The sequence below is a fragment of the Salvelinus sp. IW2-2015 genome, linkage group LG17 (assembly GCF_002910315.2).
Source record: "Salvelinus sp. IW2-2015 linkage group LG17, ASM291031v2, whole genome shotgun sequence".
NCBI lineage: Eukaryota > Metazoa > Chordata > Actinopteri > Salmoniformes > Salmonidae > Salvelinus > Salvelinus sp. IW2-2015.
Genome location: NC_036857.1, coordinates 25,772,817 through 25,786,864, shown reverse-complemented (window position 1 = coordinate 25,786,864; position 14,048 = coordinate 25,772,817). Strand labels below are relative to the sequence as shown.

Genomic DNA, 14,048 nt, shown 5'->3' with positions numbered 1-14,048 from the left:
ATCACGTAGATCACCACTTTATTTTAAGAATTTGAAATGTCAAAATAATAGTAAGAGAATGATATATTTCAGCTTTTATTTCTTTCACCACATTCCCAGGGGGTCAGAAGTTTACATACACTCAATAATGTATGGTAGTATTGCCTTTAAATTGTTTAACTTGGGTCAAACGTTTCGGTAGCCTTCCACAAGCTTCCCACAATAAGTTGGGTGAATTTTGGCCCATTCCTCCTGACAGAGCTGGTGTAAGTGAGTTAAGTTTGAAGCCTCCTCACACACGCTTTTTCAGTTCTGCCCACAAATGTTCTATAGGACTGAGCCAGGGCTTTTTGATGGCCACTCCAATACCTTGACTTTGTTGTCCTTAAGCCATTTTGCCACAACTTGGAAGTATGCTTGGGGTCATTGTCCATTTGAAAGACCCATTTGCGACCAAAGCTTTAACTTCCTGACTGATGTCTTGAGATGTCTTCAATATATCCAAATAATTTTCCCTTCATGAGCCATCTATTTTGTGAAGAGCACCAGTCCCTCCTGCAGCAAAGCACACCCACAACATGATGCTGCCACCCCCATGCTTCACGTTGGGATGGTTTCTTTGACTTGCAAGCCTCCCCTTTTTCCTCCAAACATAACAATGGTCATTATGGCCAAACAGTTCTATTTTTGTTTCGTCAGACCAGAGGACATTTCTCCAAAAAGTACGATCTTTGTTCCCCATGTGCAGTTGCAAACCGTAGTCTGGCTTTTTATGGTGGTTTTAGAGTAGTGGCTTCTTCCTTGCTGAGCGGTCTTTCAGTTATTCAATATAGGACTAGTTTTACTGTGGAATAGATACTTTTTGTACATATTTCCTCCAGCATCTTCACAAGGCCTTTGCTGTGGCTCTGGGATTGATTTGCACTTCGCACCAAAGTACGTTCATCTCTAGGAAACAATGCAGTTTATCACAGTGCCATTCGTTTTGTTACTAAAGCACCTTATACGACCCACCACTGCGACCTGTATGCCCTAGTCGGCTGGCCCTCGCTACATGTTCGTCGTCAGACCCACTGGCTCCAGGTCATCTACAAGGCTATGCTAGGTAAAAGTGCCGCCTTATCTCAGTTCACTGTCACGATGGCTACACCCACCCGCAGCACGCGCTCCAGCAGGTGTATCTCACTGATCATCCCTAAAGCCAAAACCTAATTTGGACGGCCTTTCCTTCCAGTTCTCTGCTGCCTGCGACTGGAACGAATTGCAAAAATCTCTGAAGTTGGAGACTTTTATCTCCCTCAACAACTTTAAAAATCCTGCTATCCGAGCAGCTAACCAATCGCTGCAGCTGTACATAGTCCATCTGTAAACTACCCACCCAATTTACCTACCTCACCCCCCATACTGCTTTTATTTATTTACTTTTCTGCTCTTTTGCACACCAGTATCTCTTCTTGCACATGATCATCTGATGATTTATCACTCTAGTGTTAATCTGCTAAATTGTAATTATTCGATTTATTGCCTACCTCATGCCTTTTGCACACATTGTATATAGATTCTCTTATTTTTCTACCATGTTATTGACTTGTTTATTGTTTACTCCATGTGTAACTCTGTGTTGTCTGTCACACTGCTATGCTTTATCTTGGCCAGGTCGCAGTTGCAAATGAGAACTTGTTCTCAACTAGCCTACCTGGTTAAATAAAGGTGAAATAAAAAAATAAAATAAAAAATACATGTCTCCTTCCTGAGCGGTATGACGGCTGCGTGGTCCCATGATGTTTTTACATGCGTACTATTGTTTGTACAGATGAACGTGGTACCTTCAGGCATTTGGAAATTGCTCCCAAGGATGAACCAGACTTTTGGAGTTACACTTTTCTTCTGAGGTCTTGGCTGATTTCTTTTGATTTCCCATAATGTCAAGCAAAGAGGCATCAGACCAGAGGACATTTCTCCAAAAAGTACGATCTTTGTCCCCATGTGCAGTTGCAAACCGTAGTCTGGCTTTTTTATGGTGGTTTTGGAGTAGTGGCTTCTTCCTTGCTGAGCGGCCTTTCAGGTTATTTCAATATAGGACTAGTTTTACTGTGGATATAGATAATTTTGTACATATTTCCTCCAGCATCTTCACACGGGCCTTTGCTGTGGCTCTGGGATTGATTTGCACTTTCGCACCAAAGTACGTTCATCTCTAGGAGACAATACATGTCTCCTTCCTGAGCGGTATGACGGCTGCGTGGTCCCATGATGTTTTTACATGCGTACTATTGTTTGTACAGATGAACGTGGTACCTTCAGGCATTTGGAAATTGCTCCCAAGGATGAACCAGACTTTTGGAGGTTTACACTTTTCTTTCTGAGGTCTTGGCTGATTTCTTTTGATTTTCCCATAATGTCAAGCAAAGAGGCACTGATTTTGAAGGTAGGCCTTGATTTGGGTATGTCATTTTAGGGCCGAAAATTGAAAAAAAGTGTCCAATCCTTAAGAGGTTTTTAGCCTTTATCTCTTTCAGTAATGCCAGGAATGGAAGAGGTCTTTATTCCAGTGAGGTGGCTAAGGCGAACACCACCATGTTTAGTTTTGCCCAACATAGATCGAGGCACAGACAAGGTCTCAATGGGGATAGCTGAGCAGGCTGGCTAAAAGCCTGCTACCTGGCCTGCACCCTAGCTCAATGTGGAGCTAGAGGAGTTAGAGCCCTATCTATGTTGATAGATAATATCAGAGCAACCCTCCAGGTAGGATGGAGTCTGTCACTCCTCAGCAGTTCAGGCTTGGTCCTGCTTGTGGGTGAGTCCCAGACAGAGGGTCAATTATCTATAAATTCTATATTTTGGGAGGGGCAGGAAACAGTTTTCAACCAGCAATTGAGTTGTGAAACTGCTATAGAGCTCATCCCTCCCCTAACTGGGAGGGGGCCAGAGACAATTACTCGATGCCAACACATCTTTCTAGCTAATTTACATGCTGAAGCTATGTTGCGCTTGGTGACCTCTGACTGTTTCATCCTAGGTGCCGACGTGGATAACAATATCCCTACACTCTCCAGTTTTAGCCTTAGCTAGCACTCTCTTCAGATTAGCCTTTACGTCGGCAGCCCTGCCCCCTAGTAAGGAGTGTATGATCGCTGGATGATTCTTTTTAAGTCTAATATTGCAGGTAATGGATTCGCCAATGACTAGGGTTTTCAATTTGTCAGAGCTAGTCGAGGCTTCGGTGGCTCAGACCTCGTAATGGGTGTAGGAGAGACTTGAAAAGGCTCGGCCTCTGACTCCAACTCTTACCTTAATGGGGAGAACCYGTTGAAAGTTTCTGTCGGCTGAATGAGCGACACCGGTTGAGTATGCCTACAGCGTTTCTTTCCAGAAACCTTGAGAAAATTGTCCGGCTGCGGGGACTGTGCGGGGGGGGGGATTTATACTACTATCTGTACTTACTGGTGGCACAGACGCTGTTTCATCCTTTCCTACACTTAAATTGCCCTTGACTAATGATTGCATCTGAAGCTGGGCTTCCAACTCGGCTATCCTCACCATAAGGCGATAGTTCTCCTGTGTATTATGAGTACAGCGACTGCAATTAGATGGCATAGCGTTAATGTTACTACTTTTTGTTGTTGAGGTCCTGTAAAATCATGTTCAGCCAGATAAAGTGTCCGAGGTGAAAACGTTGAATGAAAATAGTAGAGCGAGGAAAAACCTATGATGTTGGTAAATGTGTTTAAATGCAGAGTTTTGATGAAACGGTTATTAAAAGTAAACAGATAGCAGAGCAGCACGGAGACAACGTGGTGTGGGCAGAATGTTTTTTTTTATTAACATTTATTGTGAGGGACTTTGTCTTACATTTCCTTTCCATAATCCCATCCCATTTTCTCCACACAAAATCAGGGATACTGCTACTATGGATTCCATCTAGCTCCAACCCTAAATAACAGCATTATCTAATAGTAGACCTCACCCCAGCTCAGTGTGAGAATGTTACTGTGAGGGTGTAATATATTCTTTCCCATAATCCATTCCCATTTACTCCTCACACCTCTAGCAGGCAGGCAGATTTACTGGACATACACYCACACCTCTGGCAGGCAGGCAGGCAAGCAGATATGTTGGAGCCTAACCCTCGTCTTCCTTGCATGCTGTGGAGCTTAAGGATTTAGGGATGCAGAGGATTAGAGGATTTCAGATTGCGGCGGGGAAGAGAGAACAAAAAAAAGAGAAAGCCATGAAATGCAGCTATCTAAAAACGGCTCAGGGGCTGCAGCATCTAGATCAGAACCCATTATTTCACCCCCTGAGGGAGAGAAGAAAGAGAAGCCACCATTAAGAGCCCATTGTTGCATGCCTGGGAGGGCGTGCTTTAGAATACTTAGAAGTAAAGGAGATAACAGGGACATGGGAACCCTGCCTTTAATCTTCTTGTAGTTTCCTGGGTATACTACTCTTCAATTATACTAGTATACTATACAAATGCTGTGATATTTTTATCATGTTGTACTGTGTCTTAAGATATTTGCATTTCTTGTGAACATTGAAATTGTGTGAAAACCAGGAAGCTTGGAAGCTTGGTAGGAAGCTGGAAGCTTGGCCCCAGTGATGGAAGCTTGGCCCCAGTGATGTACTGGGCCGTTCACACTACGCTCTGTTGTGCCTTGCGGTCGGAGGCCGAGCAGTTACCATACCAGGCAGTGATGCAACCAGTCAGGAAGCTCTCGATGGTGCAGCTGTAGAACCTTTTGAGGATCTGAGAACCCATGCCAAATCTTTTCAGTCTTCTGAGGGGGAATAGATTTTGTCGTGCATTCTTCACAATGAGATTACATTGAACCAACATGGAATAGACGTTAAATTGACGTCTGTGCTAGTGGTGCACTGGTCAGCTGTTTGTTCATCCGCACCCAACTGCAATTACTAATAATCCATCCGCAACGGTATGTGATAAAGTGAAAATCTTTAGCAGATACTTTTTCTAAACCTGAAAAGGGACAACTTCTAAATGTTATTCAGCGAAAAAAGGCAAATATCCAAATCGGATCTTAGTAACCACATTTTGGGCCTGTACGTCAATCATGATGGATTTGACAAATATCCACTTTGTTACATCAGATTTGTTGAATGTGCAACAATCAAGCATCCTTCTGTCCCCCACGGTCTGCATTCCATTGACCTCTTTACCACATCCCCATTACCTTCCCGATGTCTTTCCAGGAGTTCAAACTCATTTTCGTGTCTTTGAAATCCAGACACGAGGTTTCATAAAGGTGTTTTTTGTTCTTGTACTGATAGCCTTTTGTTAAAGTTATCCATGTTTGTTGTCAAGGAAGTTGTTAAGGAAGTGAGTTTGTGTTTAAACAGGATGTACTGCCCCCCTACCGTCAACCAATCATGTCAATGTGGAGCTATGCAGATTCTTCTGCAATGTTACAAACTTCGGGTGGTGCTCGGCATCGCTGGGATATTCCGGACTGCTAGTATAGACAATGTGCTGTAGGCTACAACTAGAGACTGCTGAACAATGTTTTAACGGGGTGCAGGATATTGTTTTTGGCTGATGTAGATTGCTTCTGCTTGTAATTTGTAGGGTATTTGTCAGTACACTTGTCTATAATTAGATAGGACTACATACAGCTTCTCTTCTGTTGTTATACTGTACAATGCCCAAGAACAGAGTTTCTGTTTTGGTTTTAGCCCTAGCACTACACAGCTGATTTAAATAATCAAAGCTTGATGATGAGTTGGTTATTTGAATCAGCTGTGTAGTGTTAGTGCAAAAAACAAAACATGCAACATGTAAAGTGTTGGTCCCATGAGCTGAAATAAAAGATCCCAGAAATCTTCAGATGCAAAAAAGTACATTTCTCTTGAATTTTGGGCACAAATTTGTTTATATCCCTGTCAGTAAGCATTTCTCCTTTGCCAAGATAATCCATCCACCTGATAAGTGTGGCATACCAAGAAGCTGATTAAACAGCATGATCATTACACAGGTGSACCTTGTGCTGGAGACAATAAAAGGCCACTCTAAAATGTGCAGTTTTGTCACACAGCACAATGCAACAGATGTCTCAAGTTTTGAGGGAGCATGCAATTGGCATGCTGACTGCAGGAATTTCCACCAGAACTGTTGCCAGAGAATTTTATGTTAATTTCTCCACCATAAGCCGCCTCCAATGTAATTTTATAGGCCTGCATACTCACCAGACATGTCACCCATTGAGCAAGTTTGAGCAAGTTTGGGTTTCTCTGGATCAATGTGTACGACAGCGTGTTCCAGTTCCTGACAATATCCAGCAACTTTGCACAGCCATTTAAGAGGAGTGGGACAAGATTCCACAGGCCACAACCAACAGTCCAATCAACTCTATGTAAAGGAGATGTGTCGCGCTGCATGAGACAAATTGTGGTCACACCAGGTTACTGGCTGGTTTTCTTTTTTTAATGGTATCTGTGACCAACAGATGCATATCTGTATTCCCAGTCATGGAAAATCCATAGATTAGGGCCTAATTCATTTATTTAAATTTACAGATTTCCTTATATGAACTGTAACTCAGTAAAATCTTTGAAATGGTTGCATGTTGCATTCATATTTTTGTTCAGTGTAAACTGACATTGGTAAAGTTTTCTCTGTCATCTCTGCTTCTTTCGCAGAGAAAATATGTCAAGGTACCGGGGATAAAATGCCATAAAGGAAAAAAGGGAAATATTTTCTCTGCAAAATTTCAAAATGACATCAGTTTGACTGGTTGTAAGGAAATTCAAAGCTGTGCAAACTACCCAACATGTTTCTGATAAGATTTCTGTTCGGCTTGGATGTATATTTTATGTGTTTGAAATACTATCAGCTTTTAATATGCTGGTAAAGACAGCACCTCCACAGATGGTATCTAACTGGGCATTGGCATTCTCTCAAGATGCTGAAAGAAATAATTCATATTTCTCCACTCCTGTTCCAGAGTCAAAAGTTTGCCTACATTTGGTGTAGGCCTATCATTTCACTGCAAGAAATTCTTAATTCTGCAGGAGTTAATATTAATACTGTGAGAGGTTATAGACTTACAATCAGTGTCTAGATTTCAGTTTCCATTTAGCCCACCTGAACAGTAGGCTACAGTTCGCCTGGCGCGTCATAAGCCTATTTGAAGTACCCATCTTGTGACTGTCGAATTTGTATAGCGCCTCATGATCATCACACATGACATAGCCGGCACTGCTATCATCCTCTTTCACCACTTCACCAAATCTTTCCCAAACATTAGGCTACTTTTCTGTCCCTCTCCACTCTTTATTTTCAACTAAATTTTTTCTCTTACTGAATTAAACTCCATAGTCCTTTTTGCCTCTTTGGATCAACATGAACCTTTTCTGCCCTGAAAGCATTTGGGGATTGGCGTGTAGGCTATTTGGCGCGCTTGGTGCACTTAGTTAGGCCCTAAGATMTAGGCTTATGCACCAATGCCAGATTGCCTAAAACAATTAAAGAAAATCCTCAGTGTAGCCTATAGATATAAATTGCCCAAGAATTATATATTTATGGATTTGTTAAGGTATTGTTTTTCTCTTTATTCAACCCGCCCGCCCGCCACCCACCCATCCTTCATCCACGCAATATTTCATGACGGGTTATGAGTCATCCCGTGTATCACTAGTCTGTGCCTAGTGGGATGTCTAGGAGATGTGATATTATAGCACAACTGAATGCCCCTGTCTTTAAAAGCAGCGTGACTCTGAGCCACTCTCCATTGCTGTGGCTGCCCTCTCCTTCACAGGGAAATATCAGCTGTCTTGGCGATGTGTTGTTGGAGGGAGAGCCTTGAGTTGTAATTGAGGGGCACAGGGCAGGGATAGCACCGCTGCTCCCACCTTCCTCAGAGATMTCCCTTTCCAGAAAATGAGCGAAGCAATACACGCCAAAGATTTTAATTCATTTGATCACCACGGATACTTAAGGATCTTGAAAGATTTAAATCCAAAAGGTTGACCTTGGCTTATCATTAAACACTCTCCTTGTTGCATTGTGGTCTGCAACATGTGTAATACAAGTTCTAATGCATCATTACTAATGCAATACAACTCATGTTGTGCACTGCAAGCAGTGTATTTGGTATCTCTTGCATCGTGTCGTTAGGTCTTTGCAAAGATGGACTGGACAGTGTTGTTTTTGCTGGAGAGCTGAGTCGATTCATAACAGCCAGGAGAGAGAGTGCATACATCTGTCTAATGACTAGGTTTCTATGGAAACCAGGTTATATTTTGAAGGCACTTGAGGTGAAAAACCCCAGGGCTTCCGTTTTCTCTTTGACTCTGCTTCAAAACAATGCTTAATTAAATTAGTGGGCCATTCTGAAAGGCTGCATATGCTCCAGCCAAGGCCTAGCTTGGTAGCACTTTATATTGGCTGAGGTCTCAGCCAACCCTTTTTATCTTCCATTATCCTTATATTGAAATAGGCTACTTTACAGTAGAGCTTTTTACTGGGCCTACTGGCGCCAGCGTTGAGCTTGATGTTGATATAAATGTATGTTGGAGCTTCTGAGCTTTCAAGACAAAACAATACAAATACATTTAAATTATGAATCCTTTTTTTCAATTATAAGTCCAGAAACATAACATATTCTTTCACGTGGTCTTTTGATACATGGCCTTTGTAGGCTCAAACACATGGATTGATGTTGTGGAAATATAAGGGTTGAATCACAGCTACAGTGGCGTGCGAAATTATTTACTCCCCTTGGCATTTTTCCTATTTTGTTGCCTTACAACCTGGAATTAAAATTGATTTTTGGGGGGTTTGTATCATTTGATTTACACAACATGCCTACCACTTTGTTGATGCAAAATATATTTTATTGTGAAACAAACAAGAAATAAGACAAAAAATCTGAAAACTTGAGCATGCATAACTATTCACCCCCCCAAAGTCAATACTTTGTAGAGCCACCTTTTGCAGCAATTACAATTGCAAGTCTCTTGGTGTATGTCTCTACAAGCTTGGCACATCTAGCCACTAGGATTTTTCCCATTCTTCACGGAAAAACTGCTCCAGCTCCTTCAAGTTGGATGGGTTCTGCTGGTGTACCGCAATCTTTAAGTCATACCACAGATTCTCAATTGGATTGAGGTCTGGGCTTTGACTAGGCCATTCCAAGACATTTAAATGTTTCCCCTTAAATCACTCGAGTGTTGCTTTAGCAGTATGCTTAGGGTCATTGTCCCGCTGGAAGGTGAACCTCTGTCCCAGTCTCAAATCTCTGGAAGACTGAAACAGGTTTCCCTCAAGAATTTCCCTGAATTTAGCGCCATCCATCATTCCTTTAATTCTGATCAGTTTCCCAGTSCCTGCCGATGAAAAACAAACAGGAAAACGCTATGTCTGGCGCAAACCCAACACCTCTCATCACCCCGTGAATACCATCCCCACAGTAAAGCATGGTGGTGGTAGCATCATGCTGTGGGGATGGTGTTCTCGGGGTGATGAGAGGTGTTGGGTTTGCGCCAGACATAGCATTTTCCTTGATGGCCAAAAAGCTCAATTTTAGTCTCATCTGACCAGAGTATCTCCTTCCATATGTTTGGGGAGTCTCCGACATGCCTTTTGGCAAACACCAAACGTGTTTGCTTATTTTTTTCTTTAAGCAATGGCTTTTTTTCTGACCACTCTTCCGTAAAGCCCAGCTCTGTGGAGTGTATGGCTTGAAGTGGTCCTATGGACAGATACTCCAATCTCCGCTGTGGAGCTTTGCAGCTCCTTCAGGGTTATCTTTGGTCTCTTTGTTGCCTCTCTGATTAATGCCATCCTTGCCTGGTCTGTGAGTGTTGGTGGGTGGCCCTCTCTTGGCAGGTTTGTTGTGGTGACATATTTTTTCAATTTTGTAATAATGGATTTAATGGTGCTCCATGGGATGTTCAAAGTTTCAGATATTTTTTTAGAACCCAACCCTGATCTGTACTTCTCCACAACTTTGTTCCTGACCTGTTTGGAGAGCTCCTTGGTCTTCATGGTGTCGCTTGCTTGGTGGTGCCCCTTGCTTAGTGGTGTTGCAGACTCTGGGGCCTTTCAGAACAGGTGTATATATACTGAGATCATGGGACAGATCATGTGACACTTAGATTGAACACAGATGGACTTTATTTAACTAGTAATGTGACTTCTGAAGGTAATTGGTTGCAAAAGATCTTATTTAGGGGCTTCATAGCAAAGGGGGTGAATACATATGCACACACCACTTTTCAGTTTTTTTTAAAACAACTTATTTTTTTCATTTCACTTTACTAATTTGGACTATTTTGTGTATGTCCATTACATGAAATCCAAATAAAAATCAATTTAAATTACAGGTTGTAATGCAACAAAATAAGAAAAACGCCAAAGGGATGAACACTTTTGCAAGTGTTCATTTGCAAGTGTTTACTGCACTAGCTGTCATTAGCATTTACTGTGGTTGAACCTTTCTCATTTACATCATGGTGTAATGTAATGAATAAAAAAATATTGGCCCAGGGAGAGCCAATAATGCAAGACACCATATTGATGTTTAAACCATTGGGAGTACTCCAGCTGGCTTAGAGATAAAGCACAGATGCTATGTCTGTGCTATTAAAATAGCAGTAGTCAATCATCTATCACTGCATCATACCTCAATATTTTCTTCCTCACCTTTCTAAATCCACACCTGAAGGAGTATCGATTGAGTAGCCTAAGCTGACTGGTTCTGTCATGAGAAGGCGTCCTGAACAATTCCTGTTGATTGATTGTAAAGCTGATCCGTCTTGGGGGGGATGTGATCATCAATAGTGTTTTAAATCCTGAGGTCAGTCCATTCCCACGCTGTCTGTCTATCTATCTGTCTGTCTGTCTCAGTGTGGTTGGGCCCAGCACCCCACTTGGAGTAACGGCCTCACACTGTTCTGCTTCATTACCCTATACTATTTGTCTGTCGGTTTGGGAAGGAACACACACCCTTGCACCATGACCAATACTCTGTGTACCTCCCAAAATGGCACCCTAATCCCTATATAGTGTACTACTTTTGACCAGAGTCCATAGGTCTGGTTAAAAGTATGGCACTGTATTGGGAATAGGATGCCATTTGGGATGCAGCCCCTGCCTGTATATCTGTTTGTCACCACCAGTCTGTCTGTCTGTCTGTCTGGGAAGGAACACAAAAGACTGCACCGTGATCAGCCCCCAGTGGGCTTTGGCCTCGCTGCCCAGTATCTACAGCTGCAGCACTGTCTAGTGTGTACATTACATCACACAGAGAGAAAATAGAACTTCACTGCCCACTGTCTAGACCTGTGGGCGTACATCAGTGTCTCTAGTGTGGACAGCACTATATGTAGAGCAAATAGAGCTCTGATAACTGTATGTCAACGATCTCATGTGCGGAAGTGTCTTGTGACAGACTGTCAGTGCACGTAATATTTGGTTCCGTGTTCCGATGATTCAATGTCCGGTTATGCTGTCATATTGGGAAATAAATATGTGCGTAGGATAATTAAACGGATACTAACAAGTGTTAGCGCAATGACTGGAAGACTGAAGTATCCCTTTAACAACCAATTGGTAATGTGTTTAATGTTATCGGTGGTTACATATCTTGGGAAAATTCTTCTCAGCCATCGTAGACCATTTCAGCGACATAAAATATCCATTCTATGCTCCCTTCAGATAGTCTACATAACCCATCAATCTACTGTATCTTCTCATTTTTCATCACAGCAAATGAAAAATGTGCCAGTGATAGGTTGGTCAACACTGTCCTTTGTGCAGAACTGTGAGGAATGGTAGTTGACAAGGAGAAGTCATGGCCGGGGATAATGTTGAAATCCCCTAGGAGCAGAGGCACAAATCCCCCAGTCTTGGAAATCTAGTCTCCATCTTGGATAAGCCTAAAGCGCTCCGTACTGGACACACAATTTATAAAATGATTTGATGGATAGTTCTGAACATGAGAGTTTTCATCTGAGTAAAAATGTACCGTTTTTTATCTGTGGACATTTGAAAGTTATAACTGCACTCGAAACCATAAGGCATGCATGAAAGATATCTAATAATTATAATACAAGATCAGGTAAAGTGTGAAAGGATTCTGAAAGGATCAAATGTAGAAAAAGAAGAATCCATGCTGATATTCCATCCATGTTTCATTTGAACCACTTGCAAATCTTCCTGRCTAAATATTATGTCATAGGCTATAATGTAACTGTTGAACGAACAAATATCCTGCAGTAAAAATGTTTAACATATGCTCATATTTGTCCATTAAACTGAGAAACAGTTGAGCCAGCTGAATTTCTAAAAGGAACTAATTGAATCTGCCTCGGAGCAGGTCGTCTTATCTATCTAACAGTTGGGAATTATGTTGAGATTGGAGTCAGAATACACTTAGAAAGCCCCAAGATGCTCAGGGACTGTTCAGTGTGAATTATTGCAGACAATTCAGAGTAATCAAGACTGCAGCAGCAAAGAACGAATGCTGCAGCAAAACCGAAGAAATAAAAGTCAATTTTCCACTGTGGAAGTATGGAAACGTTGGCAAGTATCAGGTGGAGAAAAATAATTACATTGCATCAAGAATAATTTACTGAATAACACTGGGTGAAGCCAAGCCAACAATGTGGTGTTTTTTCTATGCCTTCTCAATTCATATTAATGTTTGCTTGGTGCTGCCTGTCAGCATTTTCGTTGGCTCTCCAGGTCTTTGGATCCCATTTGTTCTTCCAGAAAGCATATTCATAATATTGAAATGTAAATTACTTGGGTTGTTCCAAGCACACCCCACCCCCGTCTCGTCTTAACACCCACACACGTACAGATAGGCTAGAAACACACCCCATTCATTGATGCAACTATCTCTGCGGCAGTTATCCCAAGAGTCTTTGTTGCTATTGAAATAGATGATATGCCTATTTATAATTTATCAGAGTTAACTGTAATTACTTTTTAACTCAGTTGCAACAAAGTGTGTGCTACTGCGATAACAACTGTGTGTGTGTGTGTGTGTGTGTGTCTGTGTGTTACTTATCTTTTTACTGCTTTAAAGCTGTAATCCTTAATGGGGGAACTGCCACATCCGTTTGGGATATTACAACAACAAAGAAGTTACTGCAAACAACCAACACTGTTTTTTCCCTCGGACATCATTGCACACGTGATAGAACAACAAAATATGTACTGCAATTTTTTGGACCACACTGCTCGACGCACCTCACCTCTGTTTCGTTAAGAAAGGTGCTGGGGTGAACAGTGGCGCTTTACTCCCTCGTGCAGAGTCCATTTCTAAGGATGAGCGTTTATGTATTTATCACACACATCCATACAGCAATGAAGACAAATGTATAATATGATCATCAATCTTCCGAAAACAGGTTGGATAGTAAACATTTGGCTGACTTACCGCCAGTATTTCATTGCCACTGATACAGCAATACCAATCTATGGTGTTAACGTGATGCTGCACCCACTGTGCCATACTAATCTACTGTTCCATATTTTGTGTTTCAATCTAATTGATTCTGATTTTCTTCTCACTGTCTCCTCCATCTGTTTGTCCATATTGTGTGATCCTGCGTTTGGTCCCTGCGGATCTGCTCCAGATGTCACTTTTGGCCTCCTCCTCAGCGTGTTTGTGGTGTGCGGACTTGTCCTGTTGACTCTTTGTGCCTTCGCCTCCTGGAAGCTGTGCTGGGTGCCTTACTGGCAGAACAAGGCAGCAGCAGCCCTTTCCTCCAGCTCTGCAGCCCTGACCCCGGCCTGCGGTCCCCCAGACGACTGCCCCCCCTTCCACCTCCACATCCACCCTCCTCAGCCCCAGCACCAGTTCCTCCCAAGCCCCAACCAGCAGAAGTCACCGGTCACCATGGCAACGGAGAAAGTGAAGGACCCGATGGGTTCCGTGGGTTTCCTGGAGGCTGCTGTGAAGATAAGCCACACGTCACCTGATATCCCAGCGGAGGTGCAGCTCTCAATGAGGGAACACTTTATGAGGCGTACTCAACGCATGCAGCGGCAGGCCACTGAGCCTGCTTCCTCCTCCAGGTTAGCACACACTCGCGCCATC

General features: G+C 42.5%; 1 protein-coding gene across 1 annotated transcript in view; it reads left to right on the top strand.

The window, feature by feature from the left end:
• LOC111976397 (synaptotagmin-6-like) overlaps window positions 1-14,048 on the top strand; it is a 101,988-nt gene that overhangs the window by 74,136 nt on the left and 13,804 nt on the right. The window contains exon 4 of the mRNA XM_070447737.1: window positions 13,585-14,026. Coding sequence (XP_070303838.1) covers window positions 13,585-14,026 — 442 coding nt within the window. The remainder of the gene's footprint in view (window positions 1-13,584; window positions 14,027-14,048) is intronic.